Below are 10,504 nucleotides of genomic sequence, written 5' to 3'. Positions count from 1 at the left end.
CTTAGATAATGGCTTATGTCAGTTCAGAAAAGCAGCCATTAACAAAATAAGATTTCTATGACATACCAAAAAAATACAAAATACAAACATGATATGTACATTTAACAACAAGGAGAGAGAAAATATTTATGTAGTACACATCACAATCCAACAATTTTGGTCACAGAAATTCAGTATAGCCTCAAGTTTTTCTACAATCCAAATTTCACAACAGATCCAGTGAATTTAATGCTCAAGGAAGCAGAAATATAAACAACAAAAACAAAGTTTCTAAAAGAAAACAAAAAAAAGTTTTACCATAAAAAATGTTTGATACTCATTTCTCTTCAAGAAAGTTAGAGAAGAAGATCTGTCTTACTGTCAGGACTTTTCATAACAGCACGTCAGTGGTTACACTATAAATAACATGGATGAGTTTTTGTAGCCAATCGACAGTGGTTGCCATATTGAAAATGCTGACCCAATGTAACTACTGGTGAACACACTAAAAGACAAAAAGGTGGAGCTCAAGTAATGAGCTCTTCAACCAAAATCCTTTTTTTTCTTTTTCCAGACTGTTAAATTGTCTTTGATTTTAATCTTGGTGATAATGAGATTGTCTGGGGTCATGCAGCCAGCCTAATATGGACACCCAATGAGCAGAAGTTTTTGTTTCCTAGTCCTGGATTTGCCTCACACTTCAACGAGATGGGGGAAAAAATCGGCAGTACCTCAAGTGTCCATATGGGGCTAGCTCCAAAAGCTTTGAAACCAGCATACACACCAATTCAGCTAAGTCTGTTCAGCAACAATAGTCTTGTTCACAGCCTGGTATCCAAAACAACTTTATTTTGAGTATTTTCTAAAAACACTCTGTATAGTAGGGGGATATTCTTGACTCATTAGTTTGGAAGGTTTTAAGGTAAAAAGTTTTGTATAAATGAATGCTTGGCCGGCTTGATGGACAGCTGTCAGCAAGGGGGCAAAGGGTTAGAATGAGTCAGCATTTTTAAAGTGGAGACAGTCACAAAAGGAAACAGCAAGCATGGTAAAGCATCTTTAAAGATCACATTTCATCAAGTTACTTTTGCTATATTTTACACACCTAATAGCCAGAGAGGGATAATAAAGTGAAAGAGAAATCTTTATGCTCATGTTAGCTATGCTTTTGAGAGCAGTAGCTTTTTGTCTTCATGTTATTACAAAGCAAAGTGCAGAGACTTCTTTGTAAAGAGCCCATCCAGCCTTAACATCAAGCAAGGTTAACAAGCTGATAGCTAACTGACAGAATCAAGCTAGCTATATTTCTGTTATCTTTAAGAAAAGCTAGTCTAACAAGCTGATCGCCAACTAACAGGATCAAGCTAGCTGTTTTTTTCTAGTCTTTAAGTAAAACTAGGCTAACAAACCGAAAGAGCCAAGCTAGCTGTTAGTTTTCTTGTCTTTAATTAAAGTCAGGCTAACTAGCAGCTAGCCAACTTACAGAGTCAAACTTGCTGCTTGTGTTTTAAGGTTTGACATTAAGCAAAGCTAACAAGCTAATGAGTAATTGACAGTGCCACGCTAGTTTTTTTATTTCTTGAATGTTTGAGTAAAGCTAGGCTAACAAGCAGCTAGCTGTTTGTGTTTTCAGTTATTGTTAAAATGGATTAGACAGCTGCTAGCAAACTGACAGATAGACATTAGTTGATATCAATCTTCTTTTCTACTCCTTCACAGAAGAGAAACAAGAAAAATCCTCCAAATGCTAAACAATTCTTTAAACATCATTTACCGTACCACTTGACAGAAATACTCCTCTGATGATATGTTACAAATGCTGGGGCACACAAAGAAGCATCCACATCAGAAATTGAGCTTGTCACCAAATTCACAGTCTTCTTTGTTATCCTATATCATTATCCCTATCCACATTTAAAAGAAAAGGCGAGCACTTTTGAGACTGCAGATGGGTGTTTGTCTCCTTTGTCGTGTGAGCAGCCTGAGCAGATGAAAGAGTATGCATCAGAGCAAATTGCTGCCCACTCATTAACGTCTTTTTCCTTGAACCAGCAGCTTAGCTGTGATTCTCATTAAAACACAGGAATTTCATAAAGCCAAAAAACATTTAATGAAGTTCCACTGCATCTGCACTTATCATACATGAAATTAATGTGTTCTGCTTTTAATTTCAGCCTTCTCATCCACACTCCTCAGGGAATTTGAAATACATCTAAAAAAAAACACAGGGGATGTTCACACTCTTTCTCTCTGAGGAGACAAAAATAAACCCAATAAAGAAAGCAGAAAAAAAACAGTAGCAACTTTTACCTGGACTGGAGAGGAAGCTCTGTTGTGCACAAGTGTTAGAACAATGTTTACAATCATACTTTGTGAGACTAAACTCAAACTTCTGTATAAAAGAGCACGGAGTCAAAGGAGAAAACTCAGACTTCTCTGACACATTATCATAAAGGCTTCACTTGAATGGCTTGTTTGTTTGAAAAAAAAAAAAAATCTTTCTTTCACATTGACCAAAATATGTCACCGTGTGTTGTGGGCTGAATAACAATTTCCCACTTCCCATTAAATCAATTTTCATCCCTTTTAGCAAAAGAGAGCAGAGTATTTTTTGGATTTTATATCTTTCAAGCTGTCGAGTTTTTGATATTTAATTTAGGTGAACCCTTAAGCTTCTTTCCTAGCTGTCAAAAGCAGCTGTTGGAGCCAAAAAGGAGTCAACTCCCAGAGAGTTTCTGCATTTCAGTATTCACAGCACACACATTTACTTTCTTGGCAACATTTTAAGTGCATCATGGTCAATGTGTCAAATTATACTGCAAGTATTCCTCATCACCCATCCGTTATGTTAGAAAAGAGCAGATGCTTACGTGTGTGTGTGATTTTCTGTGTCCTGAAGCAAAACCTGCAGGATAATCTTACACAGTGCAGTGACAGCGATAAAATCATACGATCAGATGATTATACTTATTTTGACAGTTTGATGATGAAGCCATATTTATGATGCTCTTATCTCCAAAGAAATGAAAACCTCTTGCAGCTCTTACACTGCATGTTTAAGACAACAAAGCCTTCAAGGATGTTACGTTATCAATCATACGTCGTGTGCAGTTAAAGGTGTACTTGAAGGTGATGTTTTTTCCGCAGAAAACAACAGACATGTACTCTGGTCTTCGCCCACATCTGACACTTTGTGGTTTTGTTTGAGGAATGAGTCTGTTCTGTCAATCACCGAGTGGTTTGTACAGAACAAAAAGTCTGTTCTCACAAAGGTTAAGCCCTTGTTCTCCTGGTCACACAGCAGTAGTCTGTTTGATGCTGTGGAAGCTGATCCTGGTGGGAGATGTCGGGATGGACATGGCTCGGGCCACCCGTACTCTTAGGGCGTGGTTATCCTGCCAGCGATGCCACCGTTTCCTCACTGCAGAACGGACCTAAAATGACCAGATTTAAGATATCATTGTGGATTACATAACAACTTCAGACTTCACATACAGCCTGGAACCTGAAACTTATGCTCTTATACTTTGTAAAAGTGAAAAGAATTTTATTGCTAACTATGAGGGTCAATACCTTTATACGGATATTTGATAGATAGATAGATAGATAGATAGATAGATAGATAGATAGATAGATAGATAGTCCATTTCGAAATAAAAGTGTGACTAAAAATTGAGCGCAAAGCAATGCAGTAGTTATTTATAATTTAAAAAATAAGAAACAGCCTACCAAACCACAAACACTAAAATCTGAGCAAGGGTTTATGTCCCATTTTTGGTGAAGAACTGTCTGGTCGGACTCAATATGAGTCACATTAGCCTCAAAGTCCGGACAAAGTCCCTAGTTAATTGAATAATGTCTTGGGACAAGAAACTATTTTTACTCTTTGTTTGTTCTTTAGAAACATTATGAACTCTGCAGGTCATAATTCTGTTTGTGAATGTTTACTTAAGAGGCCAAAAAAGGGTCAGCTCAGGCATGCTCTCTGTTTTCCACAACAGCATTTGTATGCTACAGATAAGATGAAAAATGAGATTTGGAGAAAAAAAGGCCAAGGCAACAAATATGTTACTATGTGAAAGCAAAGGATTTACATAAAAAGTATTACAGTTCTGAATTTTTGAGAATAAAGTCTCTAATCCATGAATAAGTTTTGCATTTACTTGAATAGAGAGTTAATTTAGCAATTGCAAGAATTAAACACAAATTAACAGAATTAAAGCCATTAGGTTATGACAAAGATCTGCAACGTGCAGCTCTCCGACTCCTTTGCAAAAGTTTTTTGTTACTTCAAGAAAAAATATTACAGAAATAAAGAATTTTTATTTTTCCTACAGAGGGAATTGATGATTAAAGATATTGACACGCAACAAAATCATGCATTAACATTTTGTTGAATTAAATATGCATCACATCTTGCAATAATACCTGCCACAGCTCTACTTCACCTCCTACAATAGCAACTGCCCACCAACATTTCTTGCAATTGTGACTAACCTGGTAAGACAATTAAATCTACAAAAAGACAAATACTGTCAGTGTGATGGCTTAATTTACGTCATACTATTTATTAAATTTCTTTTTTCGGTACTAGTAAATTTTCAAATTTTCTACAATGCTTGAAATTTTAGCATTTTAAAAATTAAACCTTTTCCAATTAAAATTTTTTTTAAATTTTGAATTTTATTTTTTCTTTACTCTGAAAATTTAGCAATTTATAAAAAAATTTTTAAAAAATGACATTTTTGAATAAAGAAAAAATGGAATTTTTGCAATTTTTTAATTTTTAAAAACTCTTTGATTTTTTTTCAAATTCATTAAAAATTGCAAAACACAAGTACAATTTACAAATTAAAAAAATTGGATCATTTTAGACAGTTTTTCACTAGAGTTTAACTATGTATAGAATTTTATACACTTAACTGTCTTGATGTGTCTTTATATGTTTTATGGGAGCAAAGCCATGAATTTTAAATTTGTGAAATCATAGTCCCAATTAAATGATAACATTGTGATTTTATATGACAAAGACTGTAACATAACATGGCTCATCTCTATGTAAAATCTAATACAAGATATCAGCGGAGCAGCTAGCTGCCTGCATGAAGTCAGGCTCAATGGCTGAGGCATAGTGGCAGCAAACGCTTGCATAGGTTGCCTAATAGGCTCTCTCTCTAACATAATCAGATCCTTATGACAGTGTGGTGCTGATGTGCTGTGGGAGTGAGTATTTAGTTGTTTATGAAACTAAGCTCCTCATTAGCACTGGTACTGTATGCTCTTCTGATCTGCCCCTTAGGAATAACATGCAGACGCACAGCACAGTTTCAACAAGTTTTTACTCAGTCTTTTGTCTTCTAAATTTATGACTTCAATCTTGATATCTCTGCTTGTTTTCTTCTATAATTTGGCCCATATACTCTGTTGAATACAATAAATGAGCAACTAAAATGCGGATAATGACACTTAAACTTGCTACAGCCACATTGGGTATAATTCTCAAAGTTTAAGAAACATTTCTGAACAAATATTCTTGTCTTCTTTTCAGAAGTGTCATTACTTGGCTGGAAAATGCTGTGTCATTAGCTGGTGGAATCTGTGCACTCTGAGCGCCCTCTGGTTTGTTTATTTTGGATTAAGCATCAAAAGTGTGAATCGCTTTTGGACAGAGACGCACTAACGACTCCCTGTCCTGCTTTTCTGCCTACAGTGAAAAGAAAAGCTCAATCTCAACACCCTAAGTAGCATTTCATCTTCTTTATACTCACTGATTAAAACAAGATGGTTTTCTGTAAATATGAAAAATATAGACTTAAAAGTGTCAGAAATTCAAAATGAGATCCTTTTGAGGGGACACCACACAGTCCCTCTTCAAGCAGCAATCTTGGACAAAAGAAATTAACAAACTGTACCAGAGTGGTCAGTCACATCGCAATCCCTCATCAAATAAAGCGTCTCTACCTCCCTAAGATCCAATCATTGGAGAGCTGTTAGAGTGCAGTAAGAGGGTCCTTCAGTTTTCACAATTACTGACAAATGTGTAACCAAAGCACATTAACCACCTTTTAACAGATGGAATTTGGGCAATTTGCCTTCACGTTAATTTGCTGAAATGACAGCACTCTGTAAACATATATTTTGGTCAACAGTAAAATGCCAAAGTGTCGCTCACTAATGGAAGAGAAAGCTCTCCAGCACTTTGTCTTCATGAAAAGTAACTATTGTGACCCCCGCCTGAACTTGGCAGGAATTTGTTACTGAGAAGGGGGGGTAGTTACAAACAAAACATGACAAAACTAATCTAAAAAAATCATTGCAGCTTTATTAATATCATATATCAAGAAAAACATGACAACTTAATGAAATTCATAAATGCTGACACTGTTTTGCAGAGCTCCTGTGACTCACCTCTCCATTTAGAAAGCAGTAAAACACTGAAACAAAGAAGCCCTGCAGAATGAGACACATTCCTGTTAGATCAGGCTGTAAAAAAAGCTTCAAAGTGTGATGCTACTTTAATTAGACATGAGAGAATTCGGACAGTACAGTTATGAAAGAAATAAAGACAGATAAAAAATGCAGCATTGGATTTTCTCAAGTAATTCTCGCCTAAAAATCACCCCCCACTTAGTTTGATATTCTTAATCAGAGATTGAAGTAAAAAGAAGTAAAATATCATGCCTTCATGTCTGTCTAATGCTATCATGAGAGTTCCAACAAGAGACAGGAGAGCCACAATGTGTAAACACAGCCAGGTGTTACTTCCAATTATTCTCCCATAAAAAGGCTCGTAACACAGAAATTCATCCCTTAAGGCTGTGAAATCAAACACATTCAGGGATCAGTCGAGTTTGCTTCTCATAAGGGTGACTTCAGTGTCAAATATCATCATGATTCTCACCTGAAAAGACTGCAGAAAGGAGTTGAAGTAGATGAAAACAATTTGTGAGATGTCGTCCTCCCCCGGATTCACGAAGAAGAGCATGTAGGTGATTCCCAGCAGGGGTAAGAGGACCAGTGTTGCTTTAACAGCTTTCCTGTGAAGACAGGGACAGAATATATACTGCTTCATTTATGAAATTATTACAGTAAGAGGTTGGATTCGGTCCAAGCTGATTTGAGAAATTGCTTTATCCTGTGGGGTGGTGGACGGGGAAAAAAAACAGAGATACATGATACTCGCTTGTGAAATTAAGCCTTGTTTGCAAGATAAGATTCTTTTTCTTAAGGTGCTATGTTTAATAATGCCTTTTTGAGGTTAAAGGGATAGTTCAGTTTTGAAGTGAGGTTGTATGAGCTCTATGTGACCACTAAGGACATTAGATACAGTAGAAAGTTGTCTCCTCTCCCTCAGTAAGACACAAACTGTAATCGATGGTGACGAGGAAAAAGACGCTAACAGGGAGAGACCGTACCAGATTCAAAGGCTATTTTCTCTGCCTACAAGAACTAAAATCAGAAAGTAATACCACAGTTTAAGAGTACGCTGCATAAAATATTTTTTAAGTGCATTAAGTCTTCAGAAATATAAACATTTATCTGGATCTCACTAACTGGTCATATATCCTTCCGCGCAGCGCTAGTGCGCTCTGTCCCCCTCCTCCTTTCAGCTGTAGGGAATGTAAACAAGCTATGCTTCGGGCACCGGTTGTAGCCTCGTGTAAGTTTTAGCAAGTATCGTAATTCTTTTTGTACTCTAAGGATTGTGAGGCAGCGTAGGAAATTCAAAATGAGTGACTATGACAGCGATGATGAAGTTCCATTCACTTTGGAACCAAAAGGATACCTGCATGAACCGAAGTAGCTACACAGAAGATGAGCTGCTACAGATGGCGACTGAAAGGAATACAGAGGAAACATCCACGGACACTGGACATAGCTTGACATAGCACAGGACAAACAAGCATAGCTTGTTTACGTTCCCTACAGCTGAAAGGAGGAGGGGGGACGGAGCGCACTAGCGCTGCGCGGAAGTATATATATATTCCTCGTCACCATCGATTACAGTTTGTGTCTTACTGAGGGAGAGGAGACATTTTTCTACTGTATCTAATGTCCTTAGCGGTCACATAGAGCTCATACAACCCCACCTCAAAAAAACTGAACTATCCTTTTAAGTAGTCAAACTGTTGAAGAGTGTGTTTTAATGGGTTGAAAAACCAGCTGAAAGATTTTGAGTCATCCTCATTTTTTCTCATTTCAGGGAAGATATTTCCAAAGAAACATGCTTTTTTTTGTCCTAAGCAAGCAGAGAAAATCCAGTCATCTCTCATCAAATATTTGTTGACATTGGTCATGAACTTTAAGTAACACTAGCAGCAGATTTTAGGAATATGGTGTTCTATTTTTAGGTCAATTATTTATGCCTTACACTGCTCCCCCCCTCACATAAATCTGCACAGCTCATGTCAGCATATCTGCCACACAACGACTGTAAATCCAGCTCCTTCCTCCACAGCCAGAATGGGAGTTGTCTGAGATGACATAGCAAACACCCTGAACTCTTTGAATAATCCCTGAAGGAGAGCAACACACTTGACAGAATAGCCCTAAAGGAAAAAAAAACACCCTAACAATTTAGCAGACAGACACACAACAGAACAACATGTAGCAGGACTGCACGCTGTGAGCCTCCCTCAGACACACAGCAAATCCCTGCGCTTTCTCACTCATCAAGTCTTGTCAGACACATGAGAGGTTCTCCACCTCCAACCATAACTGTCTGGTCAAAATAAGATGGCTCCTTGCATGAAGGACTGCAACCCTCTTACGCTGGCTTAGGCTACTTGTTTAGCTGGAACTTCAATTTCTTTTTGCAAACATGGAAAGAACATGAGGCGAATCTGAAAGTCATTAAACCGTGTCTCATGACTCAAAACACAGCTGGAACATAGAAGAAAAGATATTACACTTCACCTCAGATTTAATGAGAAAGAGCACTGCAGCTTAAGATTGGATAAAAGGAGTAACTCTGCCTTCATGATGTCACCCATCAGTTTGTGGTCTGCAAAGACTTTTTTTAAAATGGATGACACAGAGGTTTCTTAAAAGTGAAAATATTTCAAGAATCTTTTAATCGTGGATAGACCTGAAGGAACCAACATGTTTTTCAGTGAGTTTTTGTGTTTTGATTAACAGAAAAGGTAGGGCTTCAGCAGCTGATCCTTACAGTCCAGGTTCAGTGCCAAACAATGTCACCTCAGATTATCAGGAGGTGTTTTGGCTTTACTTTGTATTTGGAGATGGTGAAGACTTTTCATTCATCTTTTTCAATCATCATCTAATAACATTTTTTTCCCTTTCCTTTTAATTGCCCCTTACTTCACTGGTTTAGCAGTTTCTTTTGAGGTTTAATAATGATGGCGATGAAAGAGTCATAGTTGTACTGATGGAAATAGGAAGTGGTAATGATAGTGATCTGATTTTCACATCATATTACTTTTTAAAAAAAATATTTAAATTATGTATATATGAACATTTTTGCTTTTACACCACTCCTGTTTTGTTTTTCTCTATTTATGTTGCTTGATTTCAGTTTTTGCTGTTTGCTTTTGTCCTTGTGTATACCCTGCGCTGCACTTTGGATCAAGTGTGTTGTGTGTAGAGTGCAAAGTGCAAAAAAAGAAACAAACTGATTTGATTTGGAGTTTCAATCATTCTGGCCTTGCTGTTTTTGGAGCTTGAAGTGACTATATTTTGTCAACAAGTGGAGGAAGGGATGAAAGCCTTTACTTACAAGGTATTACAGTCATTCGGCCTGTGCTTACAGCTAATCAAGAAAACAAACAACATGGCTTCCAACAACCTTACAGATGAGTGGTTGTAGTGGATCTGAAATGACTAGATGTAAGATGTATACACAAAGCATGTGGTGCATTTACTGCATATAACATGACAGCCAAATATTTTGCCCTTTAGAGGATTGCTAACAGGGTATAGTTAAAATGATCCATGCACTAGCTAACAAGCCAGGTATTGCTAGTTTAGCAGCTGTTACCTGCTAACAAGATGCTAACATTTAAATACAGGGATTTACCCACAAAAATATGGGACTTTTGGATGGGCTTTTACTACAACTACATCTCTGGTGTCTGGTCTCTGATAGTGGTTAGCTAAAAAAGTAATTTGCAGATAGAGAAAGGGATGCTAAGAGATGTCCCTGACATCTTTAAATGTGAGTTTGAAATGGACTGGAAACACTTTGATTGTAAAACTATGTATTTTAACATGTGGGCTTTACAGGATTAAGTCACTTTTGGAGCCAGCCTCAGGTGGACACTTGTGGAACTGCAGAAAGTTGTTTTTTGAGTCTGACTTATCTAAGTATGTGCAACATCTATTTAAAGATTATCATCAACACATGATATTTTTCTCCACACTCCAACCATACAACATTTTGCTTGCTTGAAAAATGTGGCTTTGATTAAAAAAAAAAAAAAAAAGTTTGTTTTTCCCAAGTTTAAGAGTTGAGCATAATAATTTGTTATTAAATCAACAAATTGCAGTTTTTGGCAAAACTTGATCA

The 10,504-nt window shown here is 36.9% G+C and overlaps 1 protein-coding gene across 1 annotated transcript in view; it reads right to left on the bottom strand.

Annotated features, from left to right (window-relative positions):
* Positions 1 to 813: 813 nt before the first annotated feature.
* LOC141804544 (corticotropin-releasing factor receptor 2) overlaps positions 814 to 10,504 on the bottom strand; it is a 54,713-nt gene continuing 45,022 nt past the window's right edge. Inside the window, exons 10-12 of the mRNA XM_074689016.1 lie at positions 6,881 to 7,016; positions 6,388 to 6,429; positions 814 to 3,413 (exon numbers count right to left, since the gene is read on the bottom strand). Coding sequence (XP_074545117.1) covers positions 3,273 to 3,413; positions 6,388 to 6,429; positions 6,881 to 7,016 — 319 coding nt within the window. The 3' untranslated portion in view covers positions 814 to 3,272. The remainder of the gene's footprint in view (positions 3,414 to 6,387; positions 6,430 to 6,880; positions 7,017 to 10,504) is intronic.

Source organism: Halichoeres trimaculatus, unplaced genomic scaffold (genome assembly GCF_033239565.1).
Source record: "Halichoeres trimaculatus isolate MK-OKI-2021-1 unplaced genomic scaffold, fHalTri1.1 fHalTri1_scaffold_15, whole genome shotgun sequence".
NCBI classification, from domain to species: domain Eukaryota; kingdom Metazoa; phylum Chordata; class Actinopteri; order Labriformes; family Labridae; genus Halichoeres; species Halichoeres trimaculatus.
The sequence above is the reverse complement of the archived record's forward strand: the minus strand, read 5'-3'. Positions and strand labels throughout refer to the sequence as shown.